The sequence below is a fragment of the Heliangelus exortis genome, chromosome 1 (genome assembly GCF_036169615.1).
Source record: "Heliangelus exortis chromosome 1, bHelExo1.hap1, whole genome shotgun sequence".
Classification (NCBI taxonomy): Eukaryota; Metazoa; Chordata; class Aves; order Apodiformes; family Trochilidae; genus Heliangelus; species Heliangelus exortis.
Genome location: NC_092422.1, coordinates 29,522,497 through 29,544,726, shown reverse-complemented (window position 1 = coordinate 29,544,726; position 22,230 = coordinate 29,522,497). Strand labels below are relative to the sequence as shown.

The 22,230-nt window shown below is 44.6% G+C and overlaps 1 protein-coding gene across 10 annotated transcripts in view; it reads right to left on the bottom strand.

The window, feature by feature from the left end:
- Positions 1 to 273: 273 nt before the first annotated feature.
- The window catches only part of TSC22D1 (TSC22 domain family member 1), a 102,621-nt gene continuing 80,664 nt past the window's right edge, over positions 274 to 22,230 (bottom strand). For 2 of the 10 annotated variants that reach the window (XM_071739823.1, XM_071739816.1), the window contains 2 exons: positions 3,026 to 3,077; positions 274 to 1,725 (listed from right to left, as the gene is read on the bottom strand). In XM_071739823.1, the coding sequence (XP_071595924.1) occupies positions 1,468 to 1,725; positions 3,026 to 3,077 (310 nt within the window). In that variant the 3' untranslated portion in view covers positions 274 to 1,467. Of the gene's footprint in view, positions 1,726 to 3,025; positions 3,078 to 3,213; positions 3,291 to 3,526; positions 3,837 to 4,585; positions 5,453 to 17,403; positions 17,900 to 22,230 lie in introns of those variants that run through there. The other 8 variants (XM_071739898.1, XM_071739935.1, XM_071739906.1 and 5 more) reach the window with 8 other exon arrangements.

Below are 22,230 nucleotides of genomic sequence, written 5' to 3'. Positions count from 1 at the left end.
TCCTGTTTATCTACTACTCAATGTATAGAAAGCACCCAACAGTCCTGGCCGTGTAGGACTGGACCTAAAAAGCAGCTTTGCTCTTAGTCAGCCCCTCTCCTCTCTCCTTCCTTCATTTGATTTCATTTTTTAAGGCAAAGCAGGAGCAGGATTTCTGCTGTAAATCTGAGGAAGCTCTGAAGCCGAGAGGATCTCACACCCAGACCTCGCCTGGCCGCGTTGCAACATGTTGGAAGTGATGCAGTTAACATCAGTACAACATACAAACAGTGATTTATCAACATTGTATGCTTTATTGAAAGTTGACAAGTGCAACAGTTAAATACATTGACGTGTTACAACTGTTTAAAGAACATGCACAAAAACATATGCATACTACTGTACAGATCATATGCAAAAAATCCATACTGGGAAATCCGTATTTTTTTTTTTTTTAATTATTGGGGTGGTGTTTTTTTTTTTTAAATTACTTGCTAGCGGGGTTTGTTACTTTTTGGAGTGGTTTTTCCTGTCTTGAACCAAACTACAATGAACAAAGATTTACTTCAAGATAATCAGCAGCCAGGGAACTTCAGAGGTTACACAAACAGCATAAATCTGCCAAATTCTGAACAGTTGCGTAGGTGCATTCTTATTTATGTAGCATTAAAAAAAAAAAAAAAAAAAAAAAGACTTTCCAAACTTCTTCAGATCAGCCAATGAAACAACTAAACTTCAATCTGTACAACCTAAATAGTTACAGTTTTCTATTTTACAAAGTAATTACACTAAATACACAAATATACAGTAGGCAAATAACCTTCATTGTAATTATCCTATGACCCAACTGTATGTCACCTACCTGTTTTCTATATATAATACAGCTTTAATGCACCTCTCCAGTGCTTCAGAAAACGGTGCAAATATTTGCACTTAAGGTTTCAGGTGACAATTAAGTGTTAAAACACTGAGTTTACCTTTCTCCCTCTTCCTCTTAGATCCTATGCACCAGTCCTCACTTTGGAACCCCAGTGCACTATGGGGGGATTGAGCCATCACTTCTTACTTCAGTCTATTTCTTCATATTTCCAAGCTTGAAAAGCACTTGTATCAGTTATATCACTGGATGAGTGGAGGATTTTAAAACAAACCAAAAGAGCTTCAGGCATGCAGCTTCGTTTCTCGGCCATTTTGCAGAAGCTGCTCGAGTCCCCAGTGTACTTGTGCTAATTCTCTGGAAGAAGTTTATTTTATTCAATCAACCTAAGAACAAAGACTCCTTCAAGCCAAAGGGGGAAGGGATGAAAGAGGGAGACAGATGAGTGCGTAATACAGGGCGGGAGAAAACTCTCCTGATGTGTGCAAGGCACGGAGTCCTCAGTCTGGGCTGCAGTGTGCAGTGAAATGGATGAAGGGTGATCCCCGCTAGTCCTTCTTGCCCTGGGCAGTCCAGAGGCCAAGCAATCATGATGGCAAGGACATCTGGAACTATGCTGAAGGCCCTGAGCCCTGTGATGCTGGCTGAGCAGGCTGCTGCGTTGTCCCTTGTGACTGGGAAGACGAAGGTGGGGAACCAGTCTGCAGCTGTGCTTGGAACTGGGCAAGCTGCTCCGGGCTGGCGAGTGTTTTTAGCAGAGTGTTTTCTTGCTCCAGCTGGGAGTTCTTCTCTATCAGCTCTTTTATTTGCTCTTTGAGGACCTCCACTTCCTCCCTCACCGCATACATCAAGTGACTCTTCACCAGATCCTGAAACACGGAACACAACACGTATGAGAAGAGCAGCCCGAGTGCCAGGACCGGGTTCCTACCCCCACGCAGCTCAGCTGCAGATGCAGGGCATGCACCTTAGCAACAGAGACGGTGCAAACCCATCCATCCATCCTTGGACACAGCAGAGCACCCCCAGCCAGCCCCCGGCTCACATGGAGAACAGACCCTTGGGAGACTGCGGTCCCCTCGGGAGACTGGGAGTCCCTCGGGACTCTAGCTGGGACCAGCAGCCACGACATGCCGGGGGTGAGGGGGTGCTGGGCCACCCGGGAGGGGACACGGTACCGGGGTGGGGTGCGGGTGTCACCTCCCCGCCGCACACGTGCGGCCCCAGGCGAGCCGCTGGCCCCGCCCCCCGACCATTGGCTCCGCCCCTCTGCCCCTTGGCCCCGCCCCCCTCGCGCCGGCTGCAGCCAGTTCCCGGCGCAGGTTGCCGCATTTCCCTCCCTCCCGCCGGCCGTGCGCGGCCGCGGGTGACGTCAGAGCGCGCCCCGGCCAATGAGCGCCCGAGTTATTTATAGCCGGGAGTTAAAGGCTCGGAGTTTGCCTAGCAACAGTCGGCAGAGCCTCCCGTGAGAACGGCTCCAGGCACCGCTCCAGTAACAAAGGGCGGCCGGGCCCCAGGCGCAGCGCGGCGGGACCGAGCCCGGCGGCAGGACAAGGGCGGGGGCCGGGATGGTGGTTAACTCCCCCCCCCCCCCAATCCTCTGCGGGGGAAAAGCCGGAGGCTCCGGCCACCGCGATGCCCGTGGCGGTGGCCGGGAGAAAGGCGCAGCGGGGGTGATGCCCCGGCTTGCAGCCCGCGGGGGACGCGCCCCCGTTTGGTAGGGGGTAGCGCAGAGCGGAATGCGCTAGAAGAAGAGTTAAAAAAAAAAATAAAATAAATTGCACCTCGACCCCCGCACCCCCCGTCCTGCTCTCTGAAGGAGGAGAGGTAAAAAAAAAAAAAACACCAAACAAATGCCGCGCTCTGCCCCTCCCCCGCCGCACGGAGCCGGGATCAATCGTTTGGGAAGGCAGGAGCCGAAAGCGATGCCGTCATTGCCTGCCCGGCATCGATAGAGAAACGTGCGCATTCCTCACCGCAGGAACCCTTTGATCAATAAAATAACAACAACGCTAAAAATCAAGCCCCCGAAACCAAAGCCGTGCCCTCTTCCTCCCGGCTCCGCTATAAAAACGCGCCCGCGCAGGGGTTAACCCTCGTCCGCCGCATCCCCATATTGTTTACCGCCTCAAACACGAACCCAGGTTTTATGCCCCGATCGGTACATACCATCGCTTGCTCGATTTTGTTGTCGATAGCTACCACGCTTGCACCAGAGGAGCTGTAAGAGAAAAAGAAAAGGGAAAAAAAAAAATTACATTAGCAGCGGCTGAATTATTTAAGAGACAAGAGACGCGAGCACTGGTAGCCAGTTGGCTGAGAAAGTCATCCTCCCGCTGCCCTGGCTGCTGCCTCACCGGGATGCTTCAATGCAGCAAAGCAACCTGTGAAGCAGCCCCCAACTCCCCTCCTGCAGCCGGATCACATATCCCGAAATTCCGCCTCTCCTCCCCACCCCCCCGCCCCGCTCCCCAGCAGACCACAAAGATGGAGCTTAATTGCAGGCTGCGGCAGAAGCGCTCCGCGCCGGGGAGGGCAGCCCCTCCGGGGAGGGGAGGCGAGGCGAGGCGAGGCGGGCACCCGGTGCCGCTGCGGCTCCCCCGGACAAAGGAGCCAGCCCGGCGTTCACCTGCCCCGCCGCAGAGCGCCTCGGACACAACACTTATTTACCTACTGTCGAGCCTCAAGGATGAGTTGTCGGTACCCAGCAAAGACGATAAGAAAGAAATTGAGAAGTGTCTTAGTTGATAAACTCCTAGATCCATTGCCACTGGTCTACAACATTGGGCATTCATGCAACCGCGGCCAGAAGCGCTCCCTGCCGAAATCGGGTCTCCCTCGCTCCGGACGTGAGCCTGTGCGGGGGCTCCGGGCGGCGGGGCGGTTCCGCCGGGCAGCGCCGGGACCCTGCGGGGCGCGGGGCTGCGCTCGGCCAGCTCCGAGGTCAGCGCTCCGCCGCGCCGCACAAAACCGGCACGTCCCGGCCCCCCGCATAATTTATGCGCCGCCGCCGCCGACCATTGGCTCCGCCGCCGCCCAGGCCACGCCCCCCGGCTCCTTCGCATCTCATTAAGCACCGCTCCCCCCCATCACCCTGCCCCGGTAGCGCAGCCCCCCAGCACCGTCCGCGTCCTGCCCGGGCCCGCGGCACCCACGGGACGGCCCCGGCATCAGAGGGGGATGCTCTACGTACCCCTCCCCTTTCCGTGAAACCCTGACACACGCGGAACGCCAGGCTTACCGTGCCGATTTCCACCCGCAAGAGTGGACGGAGGGGGGTTTAAAATAAAAATAATACTAATGATAATTAAAGGGGCTGGGAAGGGGGGGGGAGGGGGGCGGCGGCGGGGTAGCTCAGCGCAACCCAGCCCGGCCCGGCCCGCCACGCTGCCAGCCCCCGCCGGCGGGAGCGCGGACGCGACGCCCGTTCCCGCGACAACACCGCCACCTATCGACGCACGGTGGTACCGTCCGAACCGCGCCGGTTCGGCCCACTCACTCCCGGCAGGGGCAAGGAGCAGCGCCGGCTCCCAAGGCAACCCGGTGCCAGAGCCACCTGCCGGTACCAGAACCACCTGCCGGTACCGTCCCCCTCCCGGCCCTACCTCCGCGGCGCCCCGGAGATGGCAGCCCACGGCCGGTATCTCTGCCCGCTTCGCCTGTGCAAGCGGGATATGCACCCACCCGGGGGTGCACGCTGCAAGTAAAAAAGTTTCAGGCTCCTGCTAGAGCTGCGATGATCTCTCTGCAGCCCTCCCGCAGGCCTTAATAGCCCGAAAAAAACATTTCTGAAACAAATCCGCAGCCAACACATCACCCACAGTGAGTGCACAGAGCATGAAGCTGCAGATCTCCAGCAAGCCAGCTAATGGTCTTCTGCAGCAACAAGGAAAACGCCTGTTTACTCGTTTTTATATGGTGCCATGCAGCACTTAAAAGTTGCAGCACATGCATTAATAATTTAGGGAAAAAAATCTCCCACCTAACTGTGGTGTATCTCAACAAACGTTATGTGCTTGTGTCATGAAACTCGGTCACTACAGTCATAGCCCAAGGGATCCTCTCTACCTGTCACGGTTCAGGAGAGCCAAGGCTGCATCAGAATGCTACAAAATACTGCCACAACAAGCAGACAGCCTCCAAAATCACTGTTTTCTAGAGCTGTACTTTCATCAGGCATTACATGACTTCAAGGCACAAAAACAAAGTAAAAAAACCTTTTCGGTTCCCTGTGACAATCTTCTCCAAGAACTAGAAGTCACGTATTTGTCACAGGTGTTGCTCCCAGAGAAGCAGGAAATCCAGGAGGCACAGAATAATCATCTTAAAGCTAAATTTAGCATTTGCGTATCTGCATCATCCGTCTTAGTTTATTTATGTTGTCCCAGTCTACTATTCTTTCATTCAGTAATGCCAGCAGAGTAGTACAAACTAATCCTATCCATGGGAGAGGTCACATTTGAGAATAAGAGCTCTTCACAGCCACTTTCCCAGTAACACATATGATGCTCATCCTAATGCTCACCCCATCAGGGTACAGCTCTCACCTTGCCCTTTGGGTGCCTGAGGAAGCTGCAGAGAATAGTACCTAATGGCCTGAAAATTAAAGCAAATTAAAAAAAAAAAAAATTTAAAAAACCAAACCCACACCACACTACAAAAACAAACCCCTATCTGTATTGCCTTGCAAATTTAAGAGCAAGTAAATTAGAAGCAACACATTAAAACATATGCAGCAGGCTCCAACTTCCCAGCTACTAAGACAGACACTGATAACCACACATTGCACCTAAACCTCAGCTAACTGCTTTCTTTGAGGAGGCTGCTTACAACACTCAGGGGTACTCATTGCATTCAGTGATCAAGGGAGACGTTTAGCAACAGCTCCAAAATCACATCAGAATCTCTGTCAACCCCTGTCCTAGACTTATTTAAATTAATGTTCCATGAAGGGTTGGGCTTGAAAACAAAAATTAGTTACATCTCACAGAATCAGCCGGGTTGGAATGGACCCCTGAGATCATCATCCTTGTGGTTACCAGACCATGGCACTGAGTGCCACATCCAGTCTCTTCTTAAAAACCTCCAGGGATGGAGAATCCACCACCTCCCTGGGCAGCCCATTCCAATGTCTGATCACCCTCTCTGTAAAGAATTTCTTCCTAATATCCAACCTAAACCTCCCCTGGCAGAGCCCTCTTGTCTTACTGGCAGCTGCCTGGGAGAAGAGACCAACCCCCCCCTGGCTACCCCCTCCTTTCAGGGAGTTGTAGAGAGTGATGAGGTCTCCCCTGAGCCTCCTCTTCTCCAGACTGAACACCCCCAGCTCCCTCAGCCCTTCCTCACAGGACTTGTGCTGGATCCCTTCACAGCCTCCTTGCTCTTCTCTGGACTTTCTCCAGCTCCTTCCTGAACTGAGGGGCCCAGAACTGGACTAAAATGACTCCTTGGCAGTTACTCAAGACCTTGGACTAGATGATCTCTGAGGTCCCTTCCAACCCAGCTAATTCTATGATTCTATGATTCTAGAATTAACCAAACTTCAGCTGGACACAAACTCAGGGACAGTTTTGGTCCCCTCAAGCTTTTCATCTGGAAAGGTGTAAAAGGGAGCAGCCCTATCTCTGCTAATTAGATCCTTGTAAAGTCTCTTGAAGACAGCAACCTCACACGCCTGAACAGCCTTACCCTTGAAATGTCTGCTTTGCTGTTGCAGGAGAGGCAGCAGTCATTCATATCTATTTTAATTTGTACATGTAAAAATAAAGTCATGGATGAGTTCCAAGACACTTGTGCTGCCTTAATGACAATTATTAAATGCCATTGTTCCACTTGCAACAGAAGAATTAGGATTCCCAGATAAAATTAACAATAACATCGTTCTCTGTAATCTATATTAATGTATCTTCATGAAAAATACAGATATGATCCCAAATCCCACTAAACTCATTAACCATCTTCTATTAAGTTCATTGTGCTCTTAGCAAATTCCTTCATTTATTTTTAAATGCCTACAAGCTGAGTTGTGATTCAACAGAAAGCTGTCAGCTGCGTAAGTAGGACTGATATTAATATGCATGTTCTGCTTTGCCCACCCTGTAAAAAAAAAAAAAACAAAAAAACAAAAAAAACCCAGAACAAACCACACGTGTCCATTTATGGCAGAGAAAACTCTGAGCTCTCAGATCATCTAGGAAATAAAAAACATGACATACCCAAAACTGGGATAGAAGGGTGGGGGAAGTGGAAGAGCACTGCTAATCTCCACCGTTGTCACCTCAACACTCAGTTATCTGCCTGATAAGGACAGAGACAGAACTCCATATTTAAAGGTTGGGGGGCTGTTGTTGCTATTTAAAAATATGAAATTTTTATGAAATAAAACAATTTAAGGAAAATCTAAGTTTTTTAAAAAAAAACAGCCTCTTTCCTCTTCCTTGTTTTTGCTCCCCTTCTGCCTCCACCATGGCATTCAAGATGGATTTTACTCAGATTATGTTTTGACTCAGGCCCTTAGAGCAAGAAGGGGATAAAGATGACCCTGTTCCTTCTAACCACCTCTTTTAACACCTCATTAACAGATACAACACGATATTAGAGTCCTGCAAACGCCTACAATTCTACATTCCTGGGAGCAGAGGCTGCAGAATTCCTGTGAAGCCACTCTTGGGTCTGCACTGGGCTGGACCAGTTCAATCCCTGATAGCCCAGGATGGATGAGGAGAGACATTTATTTGCTCAGAGCCTTGCTAAAAGGAGGATCACAGGCTTGGGAAGTCTGCATGTCTATGGAGCACCCCAGGTGTTCAAAGACTGCATAAAGTAAGAAAAACAACCTGAGATGGGTTTCTGAGAAACAAGCAGGGCAGAATACAATATACTACTAAAACAAGTATATCACCAGCATCTTTGATCCTCAAATAAATGCTGAAGTGGAAACACCTATGGTTGTCAAAGATTTTTAGCACTTCACCTTTTGTAGTGTTTTTCAGCTCTTAAACAATGTTTTTCTCAGTAAGTAATCTCCTCTTGTCTCAATTTAATCATGCTAAGCACTTGAAAAAGTGCTTTTCATCTTAAGCACATAATGAGGTAAGCTTCAACACAAAACATTATTCTCCCTATGCAAGTCTGCTTTGGCACAAATCTGCAGGCATGTTAAGAAATTATTTCACTTTACATTTTTCTCTTTCAAGTACCCTGTCCACGTACACTCCCTTTAGATGCCAACATTAAAAGCAAGAGACACAACTCCTGAACTTGAAATAAATCTTGACTTTTGACTGGGGTGCAAAGAGAGCACACCAGAAACCTTATTGGAAAACACCAATTTCTGTCACAGCACACTTCCATCTTAAACTATAGACAGGCTCAGATTCTGGGGGATTTCAACTAGTTTTTAACTAGAAAACAAATACTGAAGAGGTTTAAAAAAAACAAACAAAACCAACAACCAACTGTTACTCAAGACTGGAGTAACTACATTCTACATGACTTCTTTACATTTCCATTGGCATCTAAGGTGAGCAACAAAGTACTATTCTGCCTTAGAATTCATAAATATAGAACTATGTCTAGTGACAACACCCCTCTCCCTCTTATATCAAACTTATACAAAATTTCTCCAAGCTAATAACCTAAAAAGGAAACTGGTTGTAGTTGCCATCAAATACTAAAGGACTGTTTATTTCAATAGGCCATGATTTTTTCCTTCTTCTCATTAAAGGTATGAGATAGACTGGAGACGCTGCCCAGTGTTGGTATTTTTTTTTTTCCCCACAGTAAATCATAATTACTTTTTTAACATACTAAGCCCTACTCCCCGGCCCCCCCCCCCCCCCCAAAAAAAAAAAACCAAAAAAACCCAAAACACACTGACATAGTCTAAATAAAGATCACAATCTCAGCCAACTTCCTTTTCCAGCCTCAAACTTGTAGCTAGGATTTTGATTTCAAGAAACTGAGCTCCTGAGAACACACATTTTATTTCCAGCTTGAACTTGCCATTTTTAAATTTATGTACCTGCTAAGTTCAAGAACCCCTTGCTACCAGATATTACTTCATCAGTTTTCCTAAATGTGTGCTCTCCCCCTCCACAGTAATTTGCATCCCTAATTTGGTTTGCTAGGAAGTGTGTTTGAGCTCCATGAAAAACAGATGAAAGGGAAAGCTGTGCAATATGCTAGTGAGATGATGTACTGTGTTTGTCATTTATTTATTTTCTGGCCAGATGTGCAAGCATAACTCAATAAATATTCAGTGGAAAGAATACATACACCCCACTGGGGTTCTGAAAATAACCTGACAGGCTCACTAATCCCAATACAAACCCAGCAGCATCCTGCTGTGTGCTCTGCACAGGAGACAGAAGGCTGCAGTTAAAACCAAGAAGATAACTAGGAAAGATCAAAAGACAAACGAGGAGTGGTTCTCACTGGGGATACTCTCTCTCTCTTTCTTTTACAGGCAACTAATTGCTAACTCAACCTTTGTTGCTTTTAATGAGAATTATAATGATTCTACCGATTTTAATACTGATAAAATAAAACATAAGGTTTAAATCAAGTGCCTGGATATAGACAAACACAGAGATAACCCACTCATTACTGGTCACAGAGAACCCTGCAAGGAAATATGAGCCATCTTAAAGCAAGTTAGATGCTTGGAGAGGGATGTGCAGCATCCCCTTTCCCCTGATCATCCACAGATGACCACGTAGCTGTGCAGCTGGGATGAAGGACCCTGATCCCTGTACATCCAGTTGGTTTCACAGTGTAGCCACAGAGTCAAGTGAGGTGATATTGTAACTCAAACCCTGAAACTGCATCCAGGTGCTGCACCACCTAAATTTACAGTTGTACTGTATCTTAAAGGTCTTTTTCAACCAGAATGATTCTGTAGAGTTATAGATCTGCAGTAATATCTGGTTTCAGGATATCAGGCCTCTTCAATTTTATATGCAAGGTTAAAATAAGTGTAAAAAAATATACTTCATTAAAAGTGAAAGCCCTCCTCTGTACCCCTCAACTGCCCTTGACTAAGGACTGCAAGAGGGAAAAGATGCACCAACAGTGTTAGCATCCTGAAAGTTTTAAGTGAGACATCTGAGCCAGGAATTGATTTTCTTTCCTCCAGAAAGCTGTACATGTCACTCTGCATGCTGTCTGTGTCCCCAGGATGGAAGGGGAGAAAAACAGTTTAGTGCCACAAAGCAGCCTGTGTAGAAAAGTGATGAAAAGCTACAATCTGTAAGTTTCAGTATCCGCAGCATGGAGCTAAAATTCATTTTTCCTTTCTGGGAAACGTGCTTTAAATAATTTTAGATTCAACTAATAAAAAGAGCATTTGGTTCTCTGGTCTTATTCATAGCTTTCATGTGCAATGCTTTTCTGAAAGCCAAGAACACCACCTTGGAATCAAAACCACACTAGCATTTATTTCCACTTGTTCTAACTGCACAACAACAGATTTTTCACCCATGTGCTCCAAAATTAAATTAAGAGGGGAGGAGAGAGAGTCACTGGAGTATTTCACGTTACACTCAACATAAAAGAAACCAAAGTAGAGGAACTTTTGGAAGTATAGGAAGGGTTTTGGCATAGTGACACAGTGAGCATTTGGAAAGCTGAGGTTCTCTGCACTAAACATCACCTCTAATCCAGGGGCCAGGAGCCCAGGAGGGACTCCAGGACAGTGGCTGGCACTCACCCTACCTTGACAGCACACAGGGGGACTAAGTAATCACATTAAAAACCAGCCAATATAACCCATAACTGAGAAGGGTCATCTTTTAGTATTTTTTAGGCTCTCAGTATCTTCTGTTTCCTTAAAGCTGCAGAAGGGTCACATGAAATGGGAACACTAAGTTTTACTGACTGGTGCTAATTGTGGAAGGAGGGGAAGGAGGATTTTAAGTTCCTCCATTTCCGCTGTCCTCAGCCTCCTGGTAAAGCCTAAACCCGTTAGGTCTGTTTTTTTGTTTTGTTTTTTTTTTTTTTGTTTTTAAACACTTAATCCTTCCCTTCCTCATTTCCCACCTCCTCCCCTTTTTCTATTTGTTCCTCTTAAAACTATATTGAAAATCTTTGATCAGCTAATAACTTAGTCACACGTATTTAGAAATTATTCATACTGCTTAGCAGCTGGCCTACACTTCTCACCAAGTATCATTTTCCTTTTGATGGTCACTTTTCAATTCAGCACTTGAAATTAAGCCTGTGTTTCCCACAGAATCCTATCACACTAGAAAGCAATTCAGAGCTGTTGGGAACAAACCCTAAACTCCTGCAAATAACCAGTGTTGTCCTGTGGGCTTCAAGAGGTTTGGAATATATCTCCCTACTCCAGCTTCCAGAGAAATTATTTAGAGGGGGAAAAAAAGGAAAAAGAAAAAAAAAAAGTCAGTATTGGTCAAAGTAGAAAAGTATGGAAACAAAAAGGCTGTAATGTGGGAATGGATGGAATCCAATCTGCTGTGAATGAGGAGAAAGATCTGCTAATGGTTGGCTTTTGATGTGGCAATCACCCCTCATCACCCAGTTTTGCAAAACCATTTTTAAGGCCATTCTGTTAAATAAGAATAAACCCCCAACACCAAAACTCAGTCCCAGGGGTAACAATAAGGTGAGAATTCAATGCTGCTTTTCTTCCTCAGCAAATACACTAAAATGACAGACATCCATCCATTTCCACTCCTATCATTTCTGTCTCCCTGCAATCACTGACAAATGGATTCAAAAGTTTTATCAGTGAACAAGAAGGTGAATGGCTTTCAGATTAGCTCCCTTGGCTCTAATGTGCTTGTATTACACAAATTTGTGATACTCTATTTCCTAATTTATAAGTGGTCAAACCCTTCTACTTCAGTTGTGCCTGAGCCACAGTTAATCATCTTTTGGTGAGTCCCTAAAAAATGTAGAGAAAATTCAAGAGTTGTTATTCCAGACAAGCAGAAGTGCACTTTAACAGGCTAATTTAATGTATTGAAATGTATTTTTACACCTGAATGGAAAGTTTCACATATAGAAACTAATCCCCATGTTCCTCCATCCATTCATCTACTTCCTGCCTTCCTGGGGAAACAAGGATATTAGAGGAACCTGATGTATACCTGTATGTATACCTCAGGATGGCACTGAGAAACAGGTACAGCTGGATTTTACAGTGGGAAAGAACTCCCAGGCATCTTAATCCAGGCACAGGTTTGGTGATTTAAGATAGACAAATCCTGCTGACTCACGATTGCAGAAATCCCAACCGAGTATCTCCACATGAAAAACATTTACACTCTCCTTGCTGAAGGAAGAAATTGTAAAGCCATGCTGAATAAAATGCAAAACACCTGGGAAAGTATCACAGAATCATAGAATTGGCTGGGTTGGAAGGGACCTCAGAGATCATCAAGTCCAACCCTTGATCCACTACTGCTGCAGTTCCCAGCCCATGGCACTGAGTGCCACATCCAGTCTCTTTTTAAATATCTCCAGGGATGGAGAATCCACCACTTCCCTGGGCAGCCCATTCCAATGCCTGATCACCCTCTCAGTAAAGAAATTCTTTCTAATGTCCAACCTAAACCTCCCCTGGCACAACTTGAGACCGTGCCCTCTTGTCTTGCTGAGAGTTGCCTGGGAAAAGAGACCAACCCCCCCCTGGCTACCCCCTCCTTTCAGGGAGTTGTAGAGAGTGATGAGGTCTCATCATGAGTACGTAAGACTATGCAATAAGGTGTGCTTTAAAACTACTTTTAAAATTATCTAAGCACAAATAAATAGATTTTAATCTGACTTGACTCTGCCTTACAGCTTTAAAGACATATTACCCCCTTCAGCACAACACTTCTTTCCTGCAGTCCTGCCACGCTGCAACCCAAAGAGAACAGTCAGAACACAGATGTGCTGGCTTAGCATATTTTGAAGATGTCCCTGGAACAACTTCTAGAGCAGGGACTGCAAACAGCTGGCATAAATCCACAGCATCTACAGAAGGCCTGTACATCCTGAAGTCCTGGTTCTCCTAAAGGAACCCCATGAAAAGCCCACGTGTTCCATAGGGCTGCAACTTCTTGCTTATCAACAGCGAGCACCTCGAAACCATGGGATCCGTGGTGGCAACGTGGGGCAGACACCACTGACACTTGGCCACCCTTGAGTCAGACCTCCTGCAGAAGATAACCTCTTAATCTCTCAGCATGCAGTTTGCTAAGGAAAGATTACAGCATATTATTTCATACCTACTCAGGATGGGGGTAATCATCTTTAAGCTACATTTATGACTGTCATCTGGTTTACAAAGCAGTCCTTTCCACTCTCTGATACCACTGCTGCCTGTTTGCTGGTGGAAAACCTCTAGATATGTTTCACTAGCTGTTCCAGGAGTGTCTTGTACAAAAAAAAAGGTCTGAGCTCATGTATAGACTGTGTCAGGCACCTAGAACATCTTGAAAACAATGACCTCATCTCCAGAAACCACTGTTGTTAAAATAACACCTTGAACTTTAAAAAAAAAAAAACAAAAAAAAAAAAAAACAAGCAACCAAAACCAACCAAACCAAAACTCAAAACAAACCTCCGACAAAAACAAAACCCAACCAAGTCCAGTGCCTGAAGTCTGAGATGAGTAACCCACTTATTAATGCATGGGAATACAAAACAGCTTTCTGGTACATTTCCTCAGTCTCACGTGGGGTGGTAGCCCAGAGGCTCAGTGGCCACCTGTCTACAGCATCAATAGAGTGAGCTGCCACAGTGCTGCCAAAAAATATGGAGAAAACCCCTCTTGCAACATAGGATTTCCCTCTTCCAGCTTCTCTCATGAAGCCAGGGAATATCTGCTGCAAAGTCCCATCAGGAACAGAGGACAAGTCACCTCTTACAAAAACAACCCTGGGCAGATTCCCATCTGGGGAGGCACTGCCCGCTCTCACACAAGGTACAGAACAGGGGAATTCCCCCTGACTCCTCCCAGCCACTACCAGCACGTAGAAAGTAATATTAAGTAATATTAATCAGCAGTTCACATGGAAGCAATCGTGACAGCTATAAACAAAAATATTTGTAAGTGAATGTTTGAGTCATCAGGTAGCATTGCTGCAACTGAGACAGGCTCTTGCCTTGAATTAGTTTCCCCAAACCTGTTTTTCAGCCCCATTGCTTAAAAAAGCCAGCATTTTAAAAGAAGCTGTTGATAAAACGAAAGAGGTAGAAAAGAACCACTGAACCAATTCAGAGATTACTGGGGATGTAACTGAAAAACTGATAAACTGAAAGATGTCCTGGTACTTGAAAGGATCTTTTAAATCCTTGGAAGGACCCAGACCTGATTAAACTAAAGTGAGCATTTACCTTTAAACAGAAAATAGTAGGTTTCAGAGGCTTAAATTGTTTTAAATTTTTGCATTAAAATGTATCAATCAAAATGAAATAAAGTCTGCTTTTTAAAAACAGTAAGAAGGACTAGCTCAAAACTAGAGTGACCTTTCTATCCCTTGGTATCAGATAAGAGACCAGATGCCTTTCACTTTATGCTCTAAATAAACTGAAGTTCAGAAAGGCATGGCCTAGACACAGCAGTGCAAGTCAGAAGTTTTTGTCCCTGCCATCAGTATTGTTGTTGTATTTTAACCAGCTACAGCCAACATTAAGAATCCCAAGAGTTAGCAGACGCACCCAGCACTCCCTTCTTCAGATGATGCCATAACCAGAGGCTGAAGCATCTTCTGAATTCTTTGTGGCTTTTATGTTTGTTTTTTCTCTCAGGCTCACATCTTCTGTATTTCACAACCAAGTTTCAAAAAGAAATACAGAGGATGACACAACACAATTTGCCACCTGTCTGCAATCTGCATTACAAGAGGAGCAGGAGCTCCTGCACACCCATTCCCAGCTGCCCAGTGCCAGGCAGCTCCCCAGCAGCACAGAGATATCAGGCATTGCTTTTCCAAAGCACCTTGGCAGAGCTCCAGGGTCTGAACTCCAGATCTTGGACTTCATTCTAGCAGGCAAAGTGAAAACGAAGTCGTATAAAGTATTTAATTTTATCAAGAGTAAAAGTCCTTCTCAGTATGATATAAACTGCCCTTGACCAAGGACTGCAAGTGGAAAAAGATCCACCAACTGAGTCAGTGCCCTGCAAGTGAAAAAGTGAGATGCCTGACCTGGAAATCACTCTTTTTCCCTCCAGAAAGCTGCACACAACTTCGCTCTCTCTCAAAAGAGATTCTGTGTCTAACCAGGAGAAAGCCCAAAGCTTCTCTGGATTTGGCCCGTTCATTCAGTAGAGCAAGTTTTTGAAAGAAAATATAACCACATGCAACATCAGCCAAGAAACAGATTAAAAAAGAGATTAAAAGTTCTCCTTCATTTCCTTCATTTCCAATTTAGGGTGATGTGTCAGCCAGTCTTAATTCACAGGGGAGAAAAACAAAAAACCAAAAAAGTAGAGGAAAACCAGCATATTTGAAAGAGAAACTAGAGTAAGGAAAAGCAGATAAGAAGTAAAGAGAAGGTAGCTTGCTGAATAAGAGCACAGGAGAAATCACTCAAATATTCTGTTATGTTGTTAACAGATCATAGAATCACAGAATTGGCTGGGTTGGAAGGGACCTCAGAGATCATCAAGTCCAACCCTTGATCCACTGCCACTGCAGTTCCCAGCCCATGGCACTGAGTGCCACATCCAGTCTCTTTTTAAATATCTCCAGGGAGGGAGAATCCACCACTTCCCTGGGCAGCCCATTCCAATGTCTGATCACCCTCTCTGTAAAGAAATTCTTTCTAATGTCCAACCTAAACCTCCCCTGGCACAACTTGAGACCTCTTGTGCCCTCTTGTCTTGCTGAGAGTTGCCTGGGAAAAGAGACCAACCCCCCTCTGGCTACCCCCTCCTTTCAGGGAGTTGTAGAGAGTGATGAGGTCTCCTCTGAGCCTCCTCTTCTCCAGGCTGAACAGCCCCAGCTCCCTCAGCCTCTCCTCATAGGGTCTGTGCTCAAGTCCCTTCACCAGCCTGGTTGCCCTCCTTTGGACCTGCTCCAGCACCTCAATCTCCTTCCTAAACTGGGGGGCCCAGAACTGGACACAGGACTCCAGGTGAGGCCTCACCAGCGCTGAGTACAGGGGCAGAATTTGGTTCACAAGATGCAGATTTTGGTTCACAATTTGAGGTGCCACATTATACTGCTATATGGATAGGAAGAAATCAGTTATACCAAAGCCTCCTAATAATGCAGAAAGGTTAAATAAAATAAGACATCAACTCCTTCACACTATTTTCATTATACATAACATGGAACAAATTGGTTTGTGGTAGGAAACAATCTTCTGAACCCTTTCTCTTTCAGTAATACATAATGACACAAGTCACTGCTGTATATACATATTGTTCAAGCATAACAAATGTTGTTATTATATTTCAGTTGCTCATATAAAAGATTTGTATTACACTGGTTTCTTAGGCATTCAGATGAATTATTTTAGTATCATTTTTAACATTCATTTGGGAGTTCAAGCATGTTTTCAGAAACTGATGATTGCAGAAAAAAAATGTTTTTTTAAAAAGCTTTCCAATTTATAAATTTATATTTTTTTAAAGAGGCACCATTCAGAGAGGAAAGCCATTGTCCACAGGCAATACCACAAACATAACACAAGAATATCAAGTAAATGTATTAATTGGTATTTGTCAAATTTTTTACAGTAAGAGCAACATACTTGAATTTTAAAGGTGGGGCATAAATAAAGCACCAGTTCAGAGATCAGAAGTTATGAAGAACACATTCTGTGCTCCCTCCCATAGCAGAGTATTTGCCTCTGTACACGGAACAAAAACTCTGCAACGTGAGGAGTCAAGGGCATTTTTCCCCCCCAGTGTCATATTTTTAACTCAGTAAAATAATTCTTCCCTCTCACCAAGTTACTTGGTATTTTTCGTTTTAACACTAGAAAGTAACCAGATCAAAAACATGCCCCTCATATTTCGCTGTTTGTATGTAAAAGGTTAAAAACTGTAACTTGCAGAAGACTAAGCTGTATTTCAATGCCTCTCCAAACATTTACAAGGATGTTACTAAACTTTTCTTCAAACGTGAGACAAGACAGAATATATTATGCATGAAAAAATATTTGAATTTATATGGACTTGCTTGATAGTAAGTTTCAAATAATGCTAAAATTCTCATTTTTTGTTTAGCATTACATCTAAAAGATTTGGAATAACTGGAGTAGCTCTTTTGAAAACAGAAAATAAAAGCACTGTAAGGGTAAATATTTTATCATACAGATTATTTCTAGATACTACAGTAAATACATTTCAAGACATGTCGATTTTCAACCAGGAAGTAAAGCACTCTGTGTGACACAGTACTCTTTAGCCAGTGTGACACTCCTAGCTTGAAATAGTTTTAAATAGTTTTTAAAAGTGCCAAACACTTTGGTTTAGGAGGAGCATTTTTAAGTACTTGCTCAAACAAAAGAGTTTAAAAAAATCATTTAAAAGAAACAGAGGAAGACAAGTAAATCAAGCATCTAAGAATTTAAAACTTTACAAATACCTCTTTAGATGCTGTTCTAGTTCCAGGAATAACACTTTCATGGTTATTTGGTCAGAGCCTTGTTTCTGGAAAAGTGTCACTTTCATGGATGCATCTACTTAGTTTCCCCCAGATGGAGAGTCGGAAGAAATACCTCTGGCTTCTTGGCAGCCATAAGATTAGCATTAGCATTCCACTATTAACCACGGGTCCTGAACTCCACAGCACTTTCAAGAATCACAAAGCCTCACCCGTTAAAGATTATCCACTTACTTCTATTCAAAGTTTGCTGAGTTTAACAGTGGTTGCTCATGACCAACAAAAACAAGACAGGCGAACAGTGACGACGCTACAGCTCCTCAGATCACATGGTGTCCTGTTACATAAAGCATCAAGAGAGATTAAAATCTCCACGATTAGGTTTTCAAATCTCAAACAAATGCATCTTCTTTCAGCGGTGCCAAATTGGGCAACTCTCAAGCTGATTCAGCCTGCTCCCACTTTTTGTAAAGCACATGTTAAGCGCTACGGGTAGCTGATTCTGCTTGGAGAAAGGCAGCCGAGTTGTTCTGTTTCTCTAATCAAAGTTCTACTGCTTAATGGCAACTGTAATTAGACAACAAAGTGACAATTCCCAGTTTGCCAAAGCAATACTTACACAGGCAAATCCTGTCCCTGAGTGCTATTATAGCAAGAAGTGGTGGTAAGATGTGTGACTGGTTAGAGTCTTCTACAGAGGAGCTAAAGATAACTCGTCAGGTATCAAGCCAGATTTCAATCAAATATTGCTTATTCCTCATAGAAACATAGAGCACCATGTGGATGGGTTTTTTTGTTTGTTTTATTTTGGTTTTGTGCACTGTAGTAGGTCTATACCTCATAACTGTGAGCCTACTTGCATAGGTAACAATATCCATCATTGGTCAATGCAATGCAATCCTTCCTCTATCATGGTGAACTGGTTTTTTCAGTGTGAACAAAAGAGACTGCCCACAATATATTGTAGAGAAGTAAACACTTTCCCAGCTGTCCTGGTTTGGGCCAGGATAAAGGTGATTTTCTGTCTTGTACTTTTGCTTTTAGCTAAGTCTCTTGTAAGTAGTTGCACTTGCTGAAATTAACAGCAAGTTTCTCAGACAGTGTCTGCTTCTAGGACTGATAACACTTGATGTTCATAGTTACTGCTAGAGACTGGTGTGCAGAGCCAAGGACACTGCTCAGCTCTGAGGAAAACATAAAGAGGTCCCACCTGCATCCCTCCTTTGGGGAGGAACGGACAAGATAGATGCCAGAACTGACCAAACAGAGTATTTCATCCCATATACGTCATCCTCAGTATAAATTTGAGGGATCACGAGGGCCAAGCCAGATTTCCAGCTTCCGGCTGCCTGCCCTTCCTGCCTTTCCTGCTTCCCTTTCCTTCACCCCGGCATCCTGGAAGGATCCCGTCCGTTCATCTGCCTGTGGTCCTGATCCGTGCCAGCCCATATCTGTGTGTTCCTGCCTCCAGTTCCCAACTGCTGCCGACTCCAGGAGTCCAGCCTGGACTTTCCCAGGGCTGCCCTGCAGCCTCGGTGGTGACGTGAGAGCTATTGGGGGGAAGGGGGGAGGAATATGGTATCCATTTTCTTGTATATTTGTATATATTTAGTAATTTTTCCTATTTATCATTAATGTTTCATTAAAGTTGTGTAGTTTAGTTTCCAACCCATAAGTCTCTCTCCCTTATTCTCTCTCCTTTCTTACCAGGGAGGAGAGAGAGATTAATAGAGAGCGTCTGTTACTTGGTTTAATTGCCGGGCCAGTGTTAAACCCTGACACCAGCCTAACTCGTGAGCTGGAGAGGCAGAGATAACACCTTGCCATGGAAATAGCCAGCTACCTGCAGCATGTGTGCAGGAACCCCCACCACAGGAGTCAGCAAGGGCACTGGTGTTACACTCTTCCATCAGACCAACACCACAAAAATGCAGAGACAAAACCAGAAATCAAACCTAGCAAATGTTTCCTGGGCTTACCACTGGCTGCTTAAGCAGTATCAGATGTGTTTCCTCAAGTAGATTTGCCTTGCAAGACTGTACAGGAAAGAAACCAAATGGAAGGGCCAAACAAAGTGGCTGAGAGCATGGCCATCTAGTCTTGAGCAGCACTTCTGTTCTACCTTGCCAAGGCACTGAAAAGGTGACTGATGGCAAGAGAAGCAGGTATTACATAATAATAAGAAAATAGTCTGGGTTGGGGAGGGGGTAAAATCAACCTGACTTATTAGAAGTAGTAAAATATCACACAAATCTAAAATTTTGCTTAGGAGATTGAAAGGAAACAAACAAATAAACAACACAGTATTCTTTTTTCCCCCTGGTGTTTAAGGTTGAAGTGGAATTTGTTCCCCATTCTTAGAGCCAACAGGGAATTCAGACAATTTAGAGCAAATATGAGAGCCACTGACTGTGAAGCAGCACAGAGTATTTCCAAATGGTCTCCCCAGAGCCTGGTTTGCAGGGACAGAACATCATTTTTTTTGAAGCACACCAGGCAGACAGAAGCAGACAAGTTACACTTTATTTCTCTCATTGCCCCAAGTCTATTTTCCTCTGCACAGCACAGAAAGAGGTAACAGACATGGCTCACTTGAGCATCCTCTCAAAAAAGCCATGGAGGTGGGATCACTCAGATGGTGGAACAGTTGTAGTCCACAATCTTGGTCCTGGAAAAGAGGGAGCCAGGTGTCATGGCCCTCTGAGAGGGATGGTTGCTCTGAAAATAGAGCTACTCTTCAAAGCTTCAAGTGAAGATTACATAGTACAACTACATACATATCAAGCAGAGGAAGAATGATTTGTATAAGGAAGTGGACTTTCAATGGACTTCCAAGCAACTAGGAATAAAGGGATCAACAATTATAGCACTCAACAACCATTCAGATGAGAACATTTGACCCTGTATTATTGAATAATCTCAATACCAAAGATGAAATATTACTTGTAGCAAGGAGTATTTCTTATTTTGAAAAGCAGAAGCAACAACTAGAGAAATACTCAAAACCAATTCCAGAAAGCTGAAGCAATACAGAAGTTGTAATTTGAGTGGCATCCTTACATATCCTCTCACAGTCAGAGACTTAGTACAACCATGATCCCTAATGAATCCTACTGGAAGCACTACCTTAAGTATTCACACATCATAGAATCATAGAATTGGCTGGGTTGGAAGGGACCTCAGAGATCATCAAGTCCAACCCTTGATCCACTACTGCTGCAGTTACCAGCCCATGGCACTGAGTGCCACACCCAGTCTCTTTTTAAATATCACCAGGGATGGAGAATCCACTACTTCCCTGGGCAGCCCATTCCAATGTCTGATCACCCTCTCATTAAAGAAATTCTTTCTAATGTCCAACCTAAACCTCCCCTGGCACAACTTGAGACCGTGCCCTCTTGTCTTGCTGAGAGTTGCCTGGGAAAAGAGACCAACCCCCCCCTGGCTACCCCCTCCTTTCAGGGAGTTGTAGAGAGTGATGAGGTCTCCCCTGAGCCTCCTCTTCTCCAGGCTGAACAGCCCCAGCTCCCTCAGCCTCTCCTCATAGGATCTGTGCTCGAGTCCCTTCACCAGCCCAGTTGCCCTGCTTTGGACCTGCTCCAGCACCTCAATCTCCTTCCTGAACTGAGGGGCCCAGAACTGGACACAGGACTCCAGGTGTGGCCTCACCAGCGCTGAGTACACATGCTACAACACATCCTCTTTTTGGCTGTTCTATAAACTGCACCTGAGCCTGTATCCCACAGAACTTCACCAATAAAGATGCTGGCTTCAGATTCTAAGCTGTCCTTCTCCTCACCCTCTTTGACATAATTCTTGCTATCTCTATTGCCTGTAATCCCCTCTGTAAAACTGTGTGGTTGACATCAGCTAGGAAGACAGCCTCTCTCAACTTCTGTGCATACACTACATGCACTGGCCACACGTGTTTTCCAGGATGCCCTAAAACAAATGAATACACAGAGAAGTGTGTTGGAGTAGAAAAGGGATTAAAGCAGTAATGTTTGCCTTTTCCTGTGGACAATCTGTACTTTCTCCTTTTTTTATTCCAAGATGCCCTCCACACAGGAGCTCCATCATGGTCAGTGCTGGGTGCCAACATTTAAAAAGAAGGTCCAGTAAGTTGTACACATCTGACCAACATACAGCTCAACTCCAACACTACTCAACTGACTCAAATCTGGGTTTCTTTTATAGCCAAAAGGAGCACAAGATGTTAGAGTACTTGGGGGAAAGCTTACATCTAAAAGACACAAATCTAAGCACTGAATGTAATTTACAAAAGATAACTTTTGTCAACGTGTGCCCACACACAAATAAAAACATACTGTAAAAATCTTTCCAGCATCCTCCTCATGAGCTTATGGTAAAATCCTTGTAATTTGATCTGCTTATTAAAAGTAGTCATGTCAGATTCAGTTTGAAAGTGAAAGCCAAAAATGTGTGTGTGTGTGTATGTATATGTATGAATGTATGGTGAATATACTCACTTGTTTCATTCTGCAGAGAAGCAAGTGCACTGCTGAGACCACAGAGAGAACAGGAAGCTCCACCTTTGGTAACATTAATTGCCTTTCCTCATGCTTTAGCCCCAATTCTGGTGATGATTTTATAATAAGACAATACTCAGACATTGTTTGATGCTAATTCTCCAGTTAAGCCAAGTAAAATGGTTTCTATACCACTGATCTAAATGCAAATAATACCAATTCATCACTTATTTGGTGGATTTGTGCCACAGAGCTGTCTGACCAGTTCCATTTATCACCTTCATGAAAAACAAAGGATTTGCTTTGTGAGTTACCACAC